Source organism: Rhinichthys klamathensis, unplaced genomic scaffold, assembly GCF_029890125.1.
Source record: "Rhinichthys klamathensis goyatoka isolate OS25496 unplaced genomic scaffold, OSU_Roscu_1.1 h1tg000391l_1, whole genome shotgun sequence".
NCBI classification, from domain to species: domain Eukaryota; kingdom Metazoa; phylum Chordata; class Actinopteri; order Cypriniformes; family Leuciscidae; genus Rhinichthys; species Rhinichthys klamathensis.
Window position 1 is genome coordinate 326,465 of NW_026606894.1, and position 21,027 is coordinate 347,491.

General features: G+C 39.6%; 1 protein-coding gene across 1 annotated transcript; it reads left to right on the forward strand.

The window, feature by feature from the left end:
- Nucleotides 1–142: 142 nt before the first annotated feature.
- esrrd (estrogen-related receptor delta) lies at nt 143–20,027 on the forward strand. Its single transcript, XM_056234252.1, has 7 exons — nt 143–217; nt 1,711–2,102; nt 5,658–5,774; nt 8,684–8,794; nt 9,006–9,167; nt 16,329–16,598; nt 19,748–20,027. The coding sequence occupies exons 1-7, from the start codon at nt 162–164 to the stop codon at nt 19,990–19,992; spliced, it is 1,353 nt and encodes a 450-aa protein (XP_056090227.1). The 5' UTR covers nt 143–161; the 3' UTR covers nt 19,993–20,027.
- Nucleotides 20,028–21,027: the final 1,000 nt, after the last annotated feature.

A 21,027-nucleotide genomic window follows, 5' to 3' on the forward strand; every position in this document is an offset into this window, starting at 1 on the left:
CACATGCATCTGGATTAGACAGCTTGACTCCTCCCAGCCCGAGCATCACTTAAATAAACCTGCTCCCCCTGAGGTCCTCTTCAGTCTCTCTCTCAGTCTCGTCCCGTTCAGATCTCTCGCTCACCGACGCTTCAAACGCACAATCCCTGGGGAAAGTAGTGATGGACCTGAAGGACTTTTGCCTGAGCGAGAACTTCCAGTTCCTGAACCAGCACAAGTAAGTGTAGGACCATCATTGTCCCAAACTGGAATGCGACACTGTAGAACATGTTTCATTAGTATCTTTGTTTACGTGCAGTAAACTTCACAGTAATAAAGCTTACCATAAATTCAGCATAATTTGAGTTTTTCTTTTCATAATTTTCATCGTAATAGAGTTTTAAAAAGTGAAACCACTTTTGCAACTCTTCTGTAAAATGCCAGTAATTAAGCGTCAGGTGACTGTTTTAATGGGCTGAGATGTTTGTGGTTTGAACATTACATGTCATTACACATATGTAAATAAAGCTTCATTTGTCATTAGGTATCATACAATCACTATGCAATGCTTATGACAATTCTTTCCTGTGAAATGTATCTTCACTGTATACTGGCATGATAATATTCGTTAGCTGTGCAATAATTCATTTCTAATGATTTTGACTAGAATTTATGTATCCTTTATGCATGTTTTGGCATAATTTAGTTTTGCTATATATACATATATATATATATATATATATATATATATATATATATAGACATAAAAATGTGTAACCAAAATATTTAGATTATGACATACTTTAAAAATGAATGTTGTGCCACTCATATATATATATATATATATGAGTGGCTCAACATTCATTTTTAAAGTATGTCATAATAATCAAAATATTTTGGTTACACATTTTTTAGCAACACTATTTCACAGTGTCCTTGTAACACATATTACATGTAGTTACTGTAGTAATAACTACAAAGGATGCATAATTACATACAATTAACTATAAAGCAAACCCTAATCCTAACTCTATAGTGAGTGAGTATATGTAGTTAATTATTAATATTCAGTCCTTAAATCTATAATCACACTGTAACTTGAGCACCTTAAAATAAAGTGTATCTGTGTCCTTGTTACACTGTAATTACACATTTGAGTACTGAGTATTATTAATAAAGTCAGCGTATTCACTATAGGGTTATGGTTAGTTGCATGTAATTATGCATAATTTATAGTTATTACGGTAACACTTTATTTTACAGTGTCCTTGTTACATATGTTACATGTACTTACCGTAGCAATAACAGTAAATTATGCATAATTACATGCAACTAACCCTCAACCAAACCCTAACCCTATAGTAAGTACATGTAGTTGCTTAATATTACTCAGTACTTAAATATATAATTACACCTTAAAATAAAGGGTAACGCTTCATTTTACAGTACAGTACTTACGTGTACTTATAGTGTACTTACCTAGAAAGTACTGGCTAATATAAGGTAAGTACATGGGTTAGGGGTAGGTTCAGGGTTAGTACCTAGTTATAATTACTATAATAAGTACATAGTATGGTAACAGGACTGTAAAAGCAAGCGTTACCAAATAAAGTGTAACCGTTATTAATACAGTATGTAACGTGTAACAAGGACATAAAGTGTTACCAATATGTTATACCTCTTAGTTCAGTATAAATGTAGTGACAAACTAACCGTTTAAATCCTCATCAGCCTTTTGGATCCGTCCACCTCTGATGACCCGCCGTCCCCGACCGACGCGGCGCTCAAAGCCGACCCGCTGAGCCCGTCGTTCGGGCTGGACAGCAGCGCGACCCCGTTCAGCCCCGGGAGCGCGTCGGACAGCAGCGGCTACAGCGTGTTCTCCCGAAACCCGTCTCTGACCCCGGACTCGCCGGTGAGCTCCAGCTCCATCTCCAGCACCAGCGCCCCGGCGCTCTTCCACCCGGCGGGACACACAGAGTCTCTCCTCAGCGACTTCATCCCCTCGCTGAACCCCGGGCCCAAGCGCCTGTGTCTGGTGTGCGGAGACTTCGCGTCCGGCTACCACTACGGCGTGGCGTCCTGCGAGGCGTGCAAGGCCTTCTTCAAAAGAACCATTCAAGGTAAGCACTGCACCTAAAAAAACAACAAAAGTGGTTACACTTTATTTTACAGTGTCCTTGTTACATACTTACCATACAGTAAATTATGCATAATTACATGCAACTAACCCTCAACCAAACCCTAACCCTATACTAAATACATGTAGTTAATTAATATTACTCAGTACTTAAATATATAATTACATTGCAACAATGACACCTCAAAATAAAGTGTACACTGTAATTATACATTAAGTACTAATAATTAACTACATGTACTTACTATAGGGTTATGAGGATTAGGCTTAGGGTTTGGTTCAGGGTTAGTTGCATATAAGTTATGCATAATTTATAACTAGCCTACATGTAACATATGTAACAATGACACTGTAAAACATTTGACTATATTCACAAAACAATAAAAGTCAGTATGAACTTATATGAGAATGCATAATGTTAATTAGTAACTTAATAATGAAAATGAGTGTTGGAGTGTGTGAGAGAGGGGCTTATGCTGTTAATGAATGCATGCAATGATCAATATTACACGAGCTAACTATCTGTCTGACATTGATTTGTGTGTGAAGACTCAGTGTGCTGTTTTAATCAAAGCACCTCAGAAGCCGAGCTCAATACATGTGACATGGTTTTGGTTATTTTACTTTATTTTACAGTGTACTTATTACACGTTACTGCAGTAATAACTATAATTCATGCATACTTACACGCAAAACATAACCCTAATCCTAACTCTAACTCTATATACATGTAGCTGATTATTATTACTCAGTACTTAAATGCATAATTACACTAACATGGACACCTTAAAATAAAGTGTAACCAAATAATACGAAGTAAAGGTATTTGATGAGGTAATGTAAAGATAGAACTGTTGCCAATGATTAATAATTATTTTATATATGTTTTATAGAATATTTAAAAAAAAAACTTTAATGTTAGAAAATTATTTTTTATAAATAGAATAGCGGCAAGGGTATAATATATTATCTAAAATTAGAATTGTTGGCGCATTTTGAAAATATATGTATGAAATATAATCCGGCTGTGATATGTTGTCTAACAATATAAATCTTTACTATCACTTTTAATCAATTTAACACATCCTTGCTGAATAAAAGTATTAATTTATCTCAAAAAAGAAAGGAAAAAAATGACTAATCCCAAACTTTTGAATGTTAGTGTATATTGTTACAAAAGATTTATATTTGAAATAAATGCTGTTCTTTTTAACTTTTTATTCATCAAAGAATCGTAAAAGTATCGCAGGTTAATAATATTAATCAGCTGTTTCCAACATTGATAATAATTCATCATATTAGAGTGATTTCTGAAGGATCGTGTGACACTGAAGACTGGAGTAATGATGCTGAAAATTCAGATTTGATCACAGAAATAAATTATATTTTAAAGTTAGAAAACCAATATTTTAAATTGTGATCATTTTATAAATTTTAAAATAATATTACTGTTTTTTGTGTATTTTTGATCAAATAAATGCAGGCTTGATGAGCATAAGAGACTTCTTTCAAAAACATTAAAAATACTAATGTTTTCAAACTTTTGACCGCTATATATATATAATTATGTTTCTGACAGATGGATGATATTGGCTTTGGCCTTGAGCAGACAGAGTACAAGTGTAAGCAGTGTGTGTATGTGTGTGTGTGTTAACATATCAATATATTGATAAAGTGTTCAATCACATAATGGATGCTCTGCTCACACAGAGTCTTGTCAGTGTTTTACACACATCTATTGATCATACTTAACTGTGGAAATGGGGGAAAAAATGCAGGATTTGCTTCTCCGGCCATTAATGGGTGTCGAACAGTCGTCGATACACTAGCCTCTGGGAAAACACAAACTTTCTACTTCTTGCTATGATTATTAAATTATGAGGCAGTGCAAATCAATATTTGAACTCTGTCTGGACTCCTATGGATTTCTGTGTGAAAGCTCAGCTTGTGAAGCGTGGAACAAATGGACTTCATGTTTGATTACACAAATATATAAATAGTATCTCACTCAGTGCAGCTCTCAGAGTTGTGCATATAACTTTCTGCTTTTTATTAATAATCCACTAACGACGTGTCCTGAGGAGACGTAGATTTGTAGAAGTATTCAGAGCATAAGTTGACAAATGGCCACTTTTTTTGGAAAACAACTTTTTAAGAAAAAATACATATATTTATGGCAGGGTTCCAGACTGCGACCAAATTGGTCGCATATGCGACCATTTTTTGAGAATGTGCGAGTTAAAATGTTATGTGGTCGCATTTGTGCGAGTGGACGCTTGAGCAACAGATCGCCGTTGTATCAGATGCTGCAGTCCGTAACTTATGTTCAAAATAAACGAGTAGGCTACATCATGAATCCATTTTCCAAACCGTGTTTTTGACTTATTCTGAATCACTACGGTACGCCTATAATAAGTGTTTATATTCGGACTATTTTATCCCGGGGTCGTCTCGGCTGCGGAGTAGCCCAGTGCCTGCGTGACTCGCCATAGACATTAACGGAGAGAAGTAGTTCCGTCCTCAATGTTCTTCCGCAAGACACGTGCAGTTTATTTATTGACGAACGTAGACGTCACGCGCATTGCACACTGATGGTGAAACGCGCCAATTACGAATTCACGAATTAAGGCATATAAAAATGATAAAAATGGTCTCACGAAACACCTTCCTCCTACGTCTTTTCAGCGGTTATATTTTCCTCTGTCGAGCGATTACTCTCATGATCGCTCGACAGAGGAAAAGGAAATTATTATAAAATGCAGAAGGTAAGGAGTGTGAGATTTCTGCTTTTTGTTACAACTATAAACTTTGATAACGAAAAATCTGTATCAGTTTATTATAATACTCTAATCTTTTAAAATGTAATGCATACATTTGAATGTTTAATGATTTTTAAAAGATAGAAAGATGATAATAGACAGATAGATAGATAGAATATGATTCAAATGTAAATAGATAGATTGTATATAATTCAAATGTAAAATGCTTAAAATTACAGATTAAAATTACTGTCCAAAATCCATGAAAATCCTGAAATTTGGCAATGAGAATTAATATATTACAGGTATTTCTGCTGCAACCCAGAAAGCCTTTGCTAGCCTTGGTCCATTAAAACCACTATTCATCAGCATGCATTGATTAATCCCATGGCATGTAGCAAAAAAAAAAAAAAAAAGGTGTGACCAAATCATATGCTGGTGCGACCAACTGAGAAAGTTGGTAGCACCAGTGCAACCAGTGGAAAAGTTAGTCTGGAGCCCTGATTTATGGAGTATGAAAACACTAATTTTGTCAGTGACTTCACATATGTTTGTTCACGTTTTCACTCAACAGTACTGTAAATGTGTCCCATGGTGTGACATTTAAAAAGTACTAAGAAATTAAATGAAATAACTAAATACTTGAGAGAATTGTTGGCATTGTGCTTTGACACGAGCTGGAATCTCCCCTGCCGGTTTTCATTGGTTCTGAATTAAACCGTCGCAGAAGTAAAGCACTACGCAGGATGTAAATTGAGTTTGGTCTGTTGGTGTTTCAGGGAACATCGAGTACAGTTGTCCTGTGGTGAATGACTGCGAGATCACCAAGAGACGGAGGAAGTCTTGCCAAGCCTGTCGTTTCCAGAAGTGCCTGCGTGCCGGCATGATGAGAGAGGGTCAGTTCCTCTCTAACGTCACACTTTTACATTTCAGCAATGCTATGACTTCTATTTTATCTTTAGATGTTTGCTTTTGCATGGGTACAAATAACCTGTGCCCATAAACTGTATTCTACACTAGCGGAAAAGCTCATTTTGTTATGCAATATTTCTAAAGATATTAGTATCTTTAACAATCTATCGTACATGTGCTTTACATTAAGCCTCCATTTGTTACTGTATTTATTAAATATTCACGTTGGTAAATTAAATACAGCTGTTGATTGTTTGTTCATATTAGCTCAGGTCCATTAAATAAAATTAACAGATGCAACTTTGGATTTGATTAATACATAAATGTTGAAGTTAACTAAGATTAATAAATGCTTATTTGCATTGTTATTTCATGTTAACTAATGCAGTTGTTAATAAATAAAGTGTTACTGCTTATATTGAAATTGAACACAATCTTAAAAACATATTCTTCATTTTATGTAATAAGGTTTCTTTGTTTTGCATATACAATTTTTTTCCCCCCAGATTTAAATTAGATTTTCACTCCCAGATTTGTATGTTTCCATCCACCTATTTATATTCGCTTTTATAAATAAACTCTGGATGCATAAATTCTGAAAATGCGCATAAAAAACACGTGCGCTCAATTGAGGCACGTAAACACATTTACTGAATAAATCCCTCGATGCGCAACAAAAACTCTTGTGACGTTGCCTCAGCGGAGGCTGTGATTGGATAACTGGATGAACCAGCGGACCAATGGCATCGCAGCATCTCAAATGTTGGTTTTGAAACTCCGGAGTCAAAGGCTGTGTCCGAAATCTCCACTCAAACCACTACTCCCTAACCCCTGTGTAGGGGGTAGGGAGTAGAGCACTATATAGTGAGCTCACCAGCATAATAGAAACACCACTTTCGGGTATGGCAAGCCGTTTTAACTTTTATTCATTTCCAGGATATGAATTGTTGATATCAACAATTACATTTTTTGATATCAACAATTACATTTTTGATATCAACAATTGAATTATTGATATCAAAAAAGTAATTCTTGATATCAACAATTGTATTTTCACTAGTGAAATGTCACCATAGACTGCCATTCAAAATCAATTGTTGATATCAAGAATTGATTTCTTACTAGTAGAAATATCATTTTTGATATCAATAATTACATTGTTACTAGTAAAAATGCAAATTCCTGATATCAATAATTAAATTATCACTAGTCTAAATGTCTATTCTTGATATCAACAACTGAATTGCTACTAGTAAAAAAATTCATTTTTGATATCTGAAAATGTATTTCTGATATCAATATTATTTCAGATATCTAAAATGGCTTTCTTACTAGTAACAATCACATTCATGATATCAGAAATTAACATTGTCACTAGTAGCAATTCAATTGTTGATATCAAGAATAGACATTTCAACTAGTGACAATTTAATTCTTGATATCAAAAATAAAGGTTTTTACTAGTAAGAATTGTATTTCTGATATGTGAAATTGGAATTTCAACTAGTAAGAAATAAATTCTTGATATCAAGAATTGATTTTTAATGGCAGCCTATGGTGACATTTCACTAGTGAAAATACAATTACAGATATCAAGAATGATAGTTTTTACTAGTTGCAATTCAATTGTTGATATCAAGAATTATCATTTTAACTAGTGAAAATGTAAATGTTGATATCAAGAATTAGCATTGTTACTAGTGAAAATGTAATTCCTGATATCAAAAATTGCCATTGTTACTAGTAGAAATATTATTCCTGATATCAATAATTATAATTTTAACTAGTGAAAATTGAATTGTTGATATCAAGTATTCATATCCTGGAAATGAATAAAAGTTAAAACGGCTTGCCATACAATCGGACACTACTCGCGTCTCTCGGCGCCGTTGATTACGTCATTACTGTCGCACTATTTAAACGCGCCGTCATCTGTCAGCTGGTGCCGAGCCAGCTCTGGGCTAAATAGATTTTTTTATATATAAATGCATTACATTTTATTGAGCTTATTTCTCCAAAGTTGTAAAATTAAAAGTCATTTCTGGCCATTTCTGTTATAATGCGTTACTCCACACATGATTATAACTTATAAACATAAATAAAATTAATACACATATTTCATATATTTTCATTTTCGCGCCACACCGTTTTCTCTTGCCTGTCGACATTAGGGAAAAAAACAGATCTACGTTATCAAATATCTTGCTCATAAAACTCTTAATAAAACAGCTTTTAGACAGGATTTCTAGACACAGAAAACGACGTGCTGTTCTTGCTACGCTAGCGAGACGTCGTCAAATTGTAAGTTAAAGATGAAGATGATGCTGATAGGTCTTTTACGATCAGCGCAATGCATGATGGTATGTAGGGCTTGGGTTAGTGACCATCGGTTGTACACTACTTTTCAAAATGCATTCTGGGATACATTGAGTGGACTATATAGGGTATAATAATCATCACTATACATTCGGACAGCACTACAAAATGGCGAGCTCACTATATAGTGAGTAGTGGGAGATTTCGGACACAGCCTTAGTCTGTGATCAGAATGATTTGAACGCGTTCCCGAACACCAGCATCCGAACGCTAGACATCATGACAGCTTTATCGCGATATCATGCAGTTTCTTCCCCGATTGCAGCAACTTTAATTTTTATTCCAGATATTTTTTTCTCTTGAACATGAGATTGAAACGCTGCTTTATTCACAAATGTGTTATGCAATATTCCAATTTTTTGCGCACAAGTTAAATTTTCAACTTCTGATGGAAACATACAGTATGTTTGGACACAGTGCATGTCTTTTTATGTTTTAGTAAAGGTGTCTTGACAAGAATAGTAAACAAGAAGAAACTAGCTTGAAATAAGGAGTTGATTTCCCCGTACCTGTCCAGGTGTGCGCATGGACCGCGTCAGAGGAGGCCGGCAGAAGTACAAGCGCAGAGCCGACTCGGCACTCTCTCTCTTCACCAAAACACCTTACACACATCCAAGCAAACCAATCAGTGAGTCTCACCACACACACACACGGACCAACATTCATTACAATAGCCTTTGCTAACCACTTGTACATCTTTAATATGAACACACACAGCGAGGGACTGAGCATAACTCTGAGTATTAGAGACAGTGTCGTCATTGGATTATGTGTGGTTGAGGATTTAACCTGATTAAGGGTTTAACTTCATCAATAAAGCATCATCTTTTCCTTTCCAGGAAACAAAGTGATCTCTCAGCTGCTGGTGTGTGAACCGGCTCCTCTGCGAGCCACTCCTGACCCCGCGACCCCTGACAGTGACCTTAAAACACTGATGACCTTATGTGACCTTCTAAACAGGGAGCTCCTGGTTATGATTGGCTGGGCTAAACACATCCCAGGTACACATTTAGATGTTTCTGTGCTCAATATATCAGGGTTCGTACAAGGTTTCTTAAAGGGGTGGTTGATTATGATTTCACTTTTCTAACTTTAGTTAGTGTGTGATGTTGCTGTTTGAGCATAAAAAACATCTGCAAAGTTACAACGCTCAAAGTTCAAAGCAAAGGAAGATATTTGCTTTTAAAGAAAAGGACTACAACAAACGGTTGGTAGAACTACACGACATTCCTCCGGGTTAGTGACATCACCAACCCTAAAATTAGCATAAACCCCGCCCCCGGGAACACGGAGTCCATGTTGAGAAGAGGAAGAGTTGTTGTAGTCGAGCTCATTTGTGAGTCAGATCAAACTGTCGCATCCGTCTTTTCACATGCAATAGAAAGTCACTCTGTGTGCATCTCACAACAGTTCCTATACGAGCGATTTATAGATTATCATGACAGAATATGCTAATTGAAGATAGTTAACTTCACATCATCAACATAAATTCATCAACTAACCATTCAGAGACGTCCTGTTGCATTCTACGTGTTGTCACTTCTTCTTAGTCTCTCCATCTTTGTCTGACTCCGGTTTAAACATAAAAGGCAGAACTTTAGGTTACTTACGTAACCCCGGTTCTCTGATAACATGAGTGAGGTATCTCACTATGGGAACGCCTCTGAGCGTGACAGATCTGGAAGTACCAATCACACCACGTCTGTCAGTTAACAGACCAATCACGACAGTGATGCGGGAGTCCCACCTCCCTCATATAACCCACTGCCAGTGGTCCCTACTTCATTCTCTGCATATCTCTTCTCCGTGCACTGCAAGGAGGGACGTGTGGTGAGATACCTCACTCATGTTATCAGAGAACCGGGGTTACGTAAGTAACCTAAAGTTCTCTTTCAAACATTCGCTCGGTATCTCACTATGGGATATAGACAACTCCCGTATTGCAGATATGCTTCCCTGAAGCAGGCATGTCAACCAACTCAGTGATGTATGCGACATAACACTCCATAATGAGTGTGTGTGTGTGTGTGTTTTTTTTTTGTTTTGTTTTTACACACTTAAGACGGAATGAGCCAGTGATGGCTCAGTGACATCCATTCTATAAAATCGGACAAAAGTGTGAGGCGAAGCCCAGCTTGCTGCTGCACATATGTCCTGAACTGAAACGCCCTTAAACAGTGCCCATGAGGTAGCCAAACCTCTGGTAGAATGAGCCTTCAGCCCTTCCGGAGGACAGAGACCCATGCCATTATAACATAATATAATAGCTTCCACTACCCAGTGGGACAGGCGCTGACGCGAAATAGGTTTCCCTTTATGAGAATCAGCCCATGAAACAAACAACTGATTACTCTTCCTTAGTGCTTTCGTTCTGTCCACATAATGACGCAACGCACGGACAGGGCACAAGCAATGAAGCCGCGCATCCTCTGACGAGGAAAAAGGCTGCGGATGGAAAGCCAGTAAATCCACCTGTTTACAGGCGAGAGCTGACTCGCTAACTTTAGGCACAAACGCTGGATTCGTTTTGAGTTACTCTCGAGTAATCCATAGCGAACTGCATACAAGAGTTATGAACCGATAGCGCGTGAAGTTCACTAACCCGCTTTGCGGTCGAAAGAGCCAATAATAAAGCAGCCTTTAGTGAAAGGAGCTTTAATTCAACACTCTCTATTGGCTCAAAAGGGGGCTGAGATAGTGCGTTAAGGACCACAGACAGATCCCACGGCGGAATCAATGGCTTTGAAACCCTGTTCAAACGTCGCGCACCTCTCATAAACCTGCATACAAGCGGGTGTTGACCTATAGTGTTTCTGTCAACCCCCACATGACACGCAGAAATTGCGGCAAGATAAACCTTAACAGTTGAAAAGGCTCTGCCCTTATCCAAAAGTTCCTGCAGAAAACATAACACATCCGCCACAGAACAGAGAAAAGGAACAATGTGTTTTTGTGCGCACCATCGTTCAAACACAGTCCATTTCCGATCATATGCAGAGCGCGTTGAAGCCGCTCGTGCATTCTGAATTGTTTCAATCACACCCGGAGGCAAACCCGTCACTCTCAAGTTTAACCTCTCACGGGCCAGGCCCAAAGAGCCACTTTGTCTGGGGCTGGGTGAAAGATCTCCCCGCGCGCTTGTGAGAGAAGGTCCCTGCGCAACGGGAGAGGCCAAGGCTGGTCGCAAAGGAGTTGAATTATCTCCGTCAACCACAACTTCTCGGCCAGTTCGGGGCAATCATTATGACTGAGTGACCGTACTCTCTTACCCTTCTTAAAGTTGGAAATATCAGACTTAGTGGCGGAAGCGCGTACAGAAGTGCGTTTGGCCACGGGTGCGCTAGAGCATCCACACCCATAGGCGCACCGTCTCTCGCCAGAGAGAAGAATAGAGGACATTGAGTGTTTTCGTGCGAGGCGAAGAGATCTACGGCAGCCTGGCCGAACCTCTCCCACAACTGGCTCACTACCTGAGGGTGGAGAGTCCATTCTCCATACAGAGGATTTCCTCTGGACAGGAGATCCGCCCCCACATTCATTATTCCCGGGACATGGGTTGCCCGTAGTGAATGAAAATGCTTCACGCTCCACACGATAATTTTCTGTGCCAGACTGTGAAGCAGATGGGAACGTGTGCCTCCCTGGCGATTTATGTATGCCACCGCCGTTGTGTTGTCTGACCTGATCAAAATGTGGTGGTTCCTTAAGAACCGCACAAAATGTTTCAGTGCCAGAAAAACTGTTAACAGTTCCAGGAAGTTTATGTGTGCGTTTTGTAGCGAGATGGGCCATTTCCCCTTCGCTATCCTGCCCTCGCACACTGCACCCCAACCTGTGAGCGACGCATCCGTTGTAACCGCCTTTCTCAGAGAAACTGCTCCCAGCGGAGTCCCTGACTCGAGAAATGAGCGATCTCTCCACTGACGGAGAGCGCGCATGCAGCGTGACGTCACTATCACCTTGCGGTTGAGATGGCGTTTTGGACACAAACCCTGCGCCGCCTTCCAGTTCTGAAACTCCCTCATTCGCAACAGTCCCAGTGGAATGACAGAAACTGTCGAGGCCATCAGCCCTAGAAGACGTAAACAGAGTCTGAATGGAACTCTGTTTCCTTTCTGAAAAAGGGATAGACAGCCGCGAATTGACCTGATGCGCTCTTCGGACAGAAAAGCTTGATAAAGGTCCGAGTTCAGTCTGAGACCCAGGTAAATTATCTCTTGTGTAGGCACCAAGCAGCTTTTTGTTTCGTTTATCTTGAAACCTAAGCTCTCCAAATGAGACACAAGCATTTGTGTCTCTCTCTCTGCCTGTTGCCATGACGGCATGCACAGCAGCAGATCGTCCAAATATGTTGACACTCTTAGACCCATTATTCTCAGCGGTGTGAGCGCTGCTTCCACACATTTGCTGAAAACTCTGGGAGCCAGAAACAAACCGAACGGGACTGTCAAAAACTCGTAGGCTGTGTCTCGATAGGCAAATCTGAGGAATTTTCTGTGCGCCGGGTAGATGCTTATGTGAAAATATGCATGTTTCAGATCGACTGACGTAAGCCAGTCCTTGGGACGAATAATTTGAGATAACGTTTTTAAGGACAACATTTTGAACCTGTATTTTCTGAGGTGTTTGTTGAGGTTCCGTAAATACAGAATAGGACGGAGACCCCCCCCCCTCTCTTGGGAATGACAAAGTACCGGGAGTAAAAACCTAGATGGCTGTTCTCCGGCGGCACAACTCGAATAGCTCTTTTGTTCAATAAAGAGGTTATTTCTTCCTCCATAATCTGAGCTGACTCCCCTTCTGCTGTTGACAGTAACACACTGTTGAAAAGTGGAGGTTTTACAGCAAATTGCAGACGATAACCCCGGCTTATTGTGGATAAAACCCAGGGGTGTACTGCGCATGCGCGCCAGCTCTCTGCGTGTGCAGAGAGCGGGCCGCAGCAGCTCTCGTCCACTAGTGACGCAGCGGCGCCATCTAGCAGTGGAGCTGGGGACTGCAGCTCTGATTTGGAATTATTATTTTTTTGTGTGTGTTTTTATTTTCAAACATTGCTGTGCCCTCGGCCCACTGCCTGGATGCACAGGGAACGTGTTTATTATTTTCACAGCACACATATCTTTCAGAAAACAGCCCTCTGCCCTCTGTTTTAACCCCGTGGGTGGAGGGAGGGAAACTTTTCTGTGAGGCACTGGGGGAACTGGTGCTTTTCTGTGAGGCACTGGGAGAACTTGTGCAAACTTCACAACTGAACCGGTCATAGGGTAACTTTTTTCTTTGAACAATTCCCGTGTCCGACGCCTTCTCTTGGCGGGAGGGGGAGAAAATGACCGCTCTCTTTGAGGGAGGATAACAACAGATACTCCGTGAGTGCTGTTGCTCATCCCTTCTTTTTGAACCTGATATAATATTAGGTTGCTCGCCGTTTCTTCCCTCCCTGAGGGTTTGCTGGTCGGTGTCTGGCTGCAGCCGCTGCAAAGGAAGGTTTTCCCCTCGGCTGAGCTGACTTAGACTGTGGCTCAGTCTGGTGAGGCTGAGAAGGTCTAGGGCCTCTGAAGTCTGACCGACCTCTCTGCTGGGGGGCATCAAACCTGGATCGTGGTGGTTGAGAAACCTTAACGGTGGATCTGCGAGGGAGGCAGGTTTGGAAAGCCTCACCCTCTTGTTTCTTTTGATCACACCTTTGTCGCATAGCAGTGACCGATGCCCCGAAAAGAGCTTTGGGCTCAACCGGAGCATCCAAGAAGTCAGCCTTCTCTCTGTCTGACAGCCCTGACAGCCCCAGCCAGAGAGCTCGCTCGCCGACCACTGCTAGGCCCATGCTGCGGCCACAGCTCTGGACCGCACCTCTGGAAGTTCTCAGGTTCAGATCTGCAATAACGCAAATCTCCTCCCAGAGGGCTGGGTTTGGTGTCCCAGCATCCATTTGCCTCCCCATCTCTTCCATAAGCTCTGCTTGATAAGCAGTGAGGAGAGAGGTGGCATTAAGAGCCCTCACTGCCAGTGCAGAAGAGCGATAAATCTTCTGAAACACTGAGGCTGTTAGACGCTCAGTGCGTCCTGGCAGTGAAGCTGAAGCCGAGGAAAAGGCTGCCCTGCGGTTAGGGTGGAGATGATGTGCCACTGACAGCTCGACAGGAGGGGAATTTGACATCCCTAACTCCTCCATTTTATCCACATCCAGCCTAGAAAATCCCTTTACAGGAACCCTGTGTGAACAGGGCTTATCCCAGAAACGTTTCATTTCTGAAACGCACGCGGGGACCGCTGGAATGAGCTGTTTAGCTGGTAGGGCACGTGCCGGCAGTCTCTTGCCGTCATAGAGATCTCTCTCCGTCCCCTGGCCCGTCTGCTGCGACGGCCAGTCTATGGAGAGTTTCGCCGCCGCCCTCCGGCACATTACCAGTAGGTCGAGCTCCCCCTGAGCCGGGGAGGGTGAACCTTCGCTTAACGCGCTGCCTGGCCGGGAGGGATTCGGCAGGAGGATCGCATCGTCGTCATCCTCCTCACCATCGTCCTCCAACAGATGATCGATGGCCTCGTCGTCCTCATCGTCCTCCTCTCTTACATCCGTAAAGGATCCAAAAAGGGGAGGTAGTTGGGGGGAGACCTCGTCCATAAATTCGCCCCAGCTGCATGACGCAGGGGGCTTTTTAGCCTCCTCCGCGGGCGGCGGAGAAAAGCAGGGATCTCCCTTGTTAGTGGCCGCGACTCGCACTCTTCTCTCTAGCACCCTCGACGGGAAGAGAGAACAGTGAGGACAGCCCTCGGGGTTAGCGAGGGCTGCCTGAGCGTGTCTAACCCCCAGGCATGCGATGCACAAAGGATGAAGATCCTTGCCTGAAATCATCGAACCGCACGCACACGGACGTGAAGTTTCTGCTTTCGGACCGCCGCTTGCAGAACTTGCAGTTGCCATAATAATAATAACCGTATCCAAGCTCACCACAACGTGTAACTCAGAAGAAAGGAATATCCAAGAGAATTCGCCGTAACACGTTAATTCTCGTGGTATACCAGAATCAAATAAAAAAATCACCGTTACAGTGGTAAAAGACCTGCTAACAAAAAATAGCTGCGTTCGGTGACGTACCTCGACGGCTCGTCTTAGAACAGTTAAACAACTATTTTGAAGACAGGTCCAACTGAAGGAAAGCTTCCAATTTTGATCTTCACGGGGAAGAGATCGAAGAATGAAGTAGGGACCACTGGCAGTGGGTTATATGAGGGAGGTGGGACTCCCGCATCACTGTGGTGATTGGTCTGTCAACTGACAGACGTGGTGTGATTGGTACTTCCAGATCTGTCACGCTCAGAGGCGTTCCCATAGTGAGATACCGAGCGAATGTTTGAAAGAGAACAGTTTCTGACATTTTAGCGTATGTCTGCGTGAGGTAATCGCAGCTACTAACACACGCAAGCTCTTGAAGCTCTGCCCACTGTGTCGGGAGCAGCAGCTCATTTGCATTTAAAGGGCCAGACACAAAACGTTGTGTTTTTGCTAACCCTCAAAAAGTGACAACTTTAACATGCTATATAAAAATATGTGTGGGGTGTTTTGAGCTTAAGCCTCACACACACACTCTGGGGACATCAGAGATTTATTTTACATCTTCTGAAAAGGACATTATACCACCCCTTTAAAGTGCTTGAATTTGGCTTTTTGAAATTTAAGTCCTGGAAAACCCTTGAAAACATTCATATTTATTAAAAGGTACTTTAAAAGTGCTTGAATTATTAAAAAAGAAAATATAAGTGAAATTTGCTTTTAATTTTATTGATAAAATGAAAATCAAAATGAACGCCGCAGCCCGTCTGATATAGATAGAGCCATTTCGCATGGCTATGAGCGTGATCTAAATATCCAAGCATATGATACAGCTTTCTTCAGGTCGATCATATATTCACGAGGAAAAAAAAATCAGTTTGAATAAGAAAGCGATATCTTTGTCATAGTCTTTTTTCATCTGCTGCACTTTCCATTTTGTTTATCAGTTTATTTTTATTGATCCATTTACCTTTTTTTTTGAATTTGAAAGATAACAAAGGTATTATTTAACAAGTGAGATCTCTGATTGTAGTCCTTCAAAACCAAGAAAGTGGTGCTTGAATTGTCTTTGACAGTCCTGATTTATACCTTTAAACACATCTCTCTGCTTCAGGATTCTCTGGCCTGTCTCTGGTGGATCAGATGGCTTTGCTCCAGAGCGGCTGGATGGAGACGCTGGTCCTGAACGTGGTGTGGAGATCTCAGGCCTCGGCCGACGAGCTTCAGTTTGCGGAGAACCTGCGCCTGAGCGAGAGCCAGAGCCGAGCCGTGGGACTGCCGGACCTCTACACGGCTCTCCGACACCTGGCCGTCAGATACCAGCAGATGAGCCTGAGCCAGGAGGAGATGCTCACGCTCAAAGCCATGGCTCTGGCCAACTCAGGTATACTTGACCAATAACTCTACACTTCAACAGATCCTCCAATGTAAAGGCTAAAAATATTTTTTATATACATTATATATATATATATATTAAAATGTTATCAAAATTCAATATATATATCATATATATATATATATATAATAGAAACCTATATATATATTAATAGAAATGCATTATTATAATTGTATATTATTATACAAAGCTAATTATCCAATTATAGATAATGACTAAAACTGTTATATTTTATGTTATATTTAAAATTACAGAAAAAATATTATACTATTATATTTACATTATTATACATATTATAATAGTTATACGAAACATATATATATATATATATTAAAATGTTATCAAAATTCAATATATATATATAATAGAAACCTATATATATATATATATATTAAAATGTTATCAAAATTCAATATATATATATATATAATAGAAACCTATATATATATATTAATATGCATTATTATAATTGTATATTATTATACAAAGCTAATTATCTAATTATAGATGACTAAAATTTTTATATTTTATGTTATATTTAAAATTACAGAAAAAATATTATACTATTATATTTATATTATTATACATATTATAATAGTTATACGAAACATATATATATATATATATATATATTCAGAGAATCATTATAGAAATGCATTATTATAATTGTATATTATTATACAAAGCTAATTATCTAATTATAGATGACTAAAAATTTTATATTTTGTTATATTTAAAATTACAGAAAAAATATTATACTATTATATTTACATTATACATATTATAATAGTTATACGAAACATATATATATATATATTAAAATGTTATCAAAATTCAATATATATATATATAATAGAAACCTATATATATATATATATATATTAAAATGTTATCAAAATTCAATATATATATATATATAATAGAAACCTATATATATATATTAATATGCATTATTATAATTGTATATTATTATACAAAGCTTATTATCTAATTATAGATGACTAAAATTTTTATATTTTATGTTCTATTTAAAATTACAGAAAAAATATTATACTATTATATTTATATTATTATACATATTATAATAGTTATACGAAACATATATATATATATATATTCAGAGAATCGTTATAGAAATGCATTATTATAATTGTATATTATTATACAAAGCTAATTATCTAATTATAGATGACTAAAAATGTTATATTTTATGTTATATTTAAAATTACAGAAAAAATACTATACTATCATATTTATATTATTAAACATATTATAATAGTTATACGAAACATATATATATATATATATATATATATATATATATATATTCAGAGAATCGTTATAATATAACATTATTTTACAAAACCATTTCAAGCACTGAAGCAACGTCTTTAGATCGAAAGGTTATACGTTTATAAGGTATATGATTATATAAATTCAGCATGTCAGAAGTTTGACTGTATTTGAAGTTATGTTTTAATGAATTGAGTGGTTTATATGCGTTTATGGTTGTATTGATGCTGCTTAAGAGGCGTCCAGGGATTTCCTAAACTCTCTATATCTGGTTTGCATGATAGCAATTCATTCTACTTCATTTTAGTTCCCATTTTCAGTCTCAGACTCAAAAACAATCAATAGGGATCTAGCAGTCCAGAGCACAGATCAATAAACCATTAGCCGTGTCTCCCAGCTTGCATCTGACCACAGGGCAGATTCGAGTCAGACAACACTGGGAAAACTATTGTTTTTGCTCTCGACACAGAAAGATCTGAAGAGCGTGACCAAATAGATGTGCTCTAGTCCATTAAGCATCAACAATAGGAGTCGCTGGAGTTTTAAGCAAACACAACAGTGTGTCAGTCATCGGCACTGATCCTCAACAAACTCGTCTCCATACTCCGACCTTCAACCAGATGGAACTGGAAAATATTCTGAATGTTCAGATCCAATCTGACTTCTGACCTGTAATTCTGCCTGAATCATAATCATAATCATACTCTGTTCGTTCGTTGGCCAGAGGAGCCGTTCGTTTTTCTCCATTCTGTCACTGATTGAGTTTTGGTTCCTTGCCACTGTTGCCTTTAGCTTGCTTAGTTGGGGACATTTATTTTAATATTCAACAATATTATTGATCTGCCTGCATTAACACCATTATATTAGAGAACTGAACTGAGCTGGACAATGACATCATTTCTCCAGAGTGGCTATATATATATATATATATATGAACTAAATTAATAACTTTTTTACAACAAAATCAGTGAACTAATGCCGCGTTCCAGGCAACCTGTAACCCGTGTTTTTCCAACCTTATACCCGTGAAAGTGCACTGGAACGGCAGTCAAACCCGTGACTTCCCACCCGTGAACTCGTACTAGATCGATGTACTCCCAGTTACGAGTTCTGACGTCACATAGCCCGCAAAACCATACAAAACAACAATGGCAGCCCCTATGGATGCAGTGTTTCTGCAGGCGGTACACAGTGAGAATACACTTTAGGACAATATAACGTTGCAGTCAAATTAATAATATAATAATAATGATAATAATACACACAAGATTATGTATTACAATGTTATGTGTCTGAAACAATAAGTATGTATATACACACACGATTATGTATTACAATGTTATGTGTCTGAAACAATAAGTATGTATATTGCGCTCAGGTAGTTTGGCGTGACTGGCCTGGAATGCTACAAAGTCGTGATTTGAAGTCGTGATTTACGTGCTCAAAAACCTGCCTGGAACGCAGCATTACTTAAGCTGGACTGTGACACTTTTTTCTTCTAGAAACAAACTTTGTTGCATTATTTTCCTGTTATCTCTGTAAAGCTGCTTTAAAACAATCTGTATTGTAAAAAGCGCTATATAAATAAATGTGACTCGACTTTAACACTCAATCGGATGTCGTATATGACCTTGCTGACGATTTTCCAAATAGATGTCACTGGGGAAAACTATTGTTTTTGCTCTCGACACAGAAAGATCTGAAGAGCGTGACCAAATAGATGTGCTCTAGTCTAGTCCATTAAGCATCAACAATGGGAGTCGGCGCAGTTTTGAGCAAACACAACAGAGTGTTTAACACTCAATCGGATGTGGTAAATGACCTTGCCGATGGTTGTCTTCCAGACGCAGAGAACGTGGAGTGCGCAGACGCAGTGCAGTGCTTCCAGGACGGGCTCCACGAGGCGCTCCAGGAGTACGAGAGCGCGCAGAGACCGGCAGAGCCGCACCGGGCCGGGAGACTCCTGATGACGCTGCCGCTGCTCCGACAGACGGCACACCGGGCCGCGCGCTCCTTCAGCCGGATACACGCGCAGGGACGCGTGCCCATGCACAAACTCTTCCTGGAGATGCTGGACGCCAACATCTAGACTCGACTCGCACACTGTGGACTGAGCCAGGGGCGCCGTCGCGCCGATAGAGTAATATTACATTTAAAAATAAGAACTTTCAGGGGTGGGACTTGGGCGCTGAACATGCTGATTGGTCGGTCGAGTTAATGCCGCATTTTGATTGGTTGACTCCACGCAGCATTTTTATTTCAACCACCATCTGTCGCGGTGCGTGCAATAACAGTTGTTTGCCTCCCCTCCGCTTCCGGCTCATGGCGGGACCTTATTTCGGAAAAAATATGTATGCTAGTCAATAGCGAGAGACAACTTATCTTTTTATTCCGTCTGAACTGTGCCCTGAATTACACACATGATGTTTGTCAATTTAAAAGCTAATTATGAAAGTCAAGAAAGTCGCAGTTTGTCATAAAACAGAAGAGTAACATTTAGTTTTATGTGGAAATCGCTCAATGAACTACATCTCCCGGGAAGCGAAACAACGAGCGAGATCCGTTGCTCGTGTGTGTTCAGTCTGGTACAAAACACTCAGGCATGACGGCGTAACGTTACGATTATAACGGTCAAACAGTCTCAGTAAATCTTCAGTAAAGTTAGCTTCATTCATTGAGAGAAAATGTGCGCCTTTGGGGTTTGTAGTCTTTGTAATTACGTATTTTCACAGTCTTATACCTCAACAGTTTTACATCAAACTGCGACTTTCTTGACTTTAAAATGCATCTTTTAAATTGACAAACATCATATGTGTAATTCAGGGCACAATTCAAATGAGATTAAAATATTTGTTGTCTCTCGCCATTGACTACCATGCAATATTTTTCCGAAATAAGGTCCCATGGTGGTCGACCGGAAGGGGAGGGACTTAAGGTGATGATACACGGGGCAACTTTTTGAGCAATGTTGCTGGGCAATCTTGCCGAGCGATTGTTGCTTGGGCACTTTCCCATTGAAAATGGGCAATACATTTCTATCTGGATAATTTAGATCGGTCGTGGGCCCTGTGTCTCATCTGGTTGCCCGTTGACGGCAACATTGCCCAGCAACATTGCTCAAAAT

Excerpts from the sequence above, each read along its gene's own strand:
- esrrd (XM_056234252.1), top strand. The coding sequence starts at position 162 with ATGGACCTGAAGGACTTTTGCCTGAGCGAGAACTTCCAGTTCCTGAAC. Across the intron at positions 218-1,710 it reads CAGTTCCTGAACCAGCACAA|CCTTTTGGATCCGTCCACCT; the intron begins GTAAGTGTAGGA and ends AATCCTCATCAG. Across the intron at positions 16,599-19,747 it reads CATGGCTCTGGCCAACTCAG|ACGCAGAGAACGTGGAGTGC; the intron begins GTATACTTGACC and ends GTTGTCTTCCAG.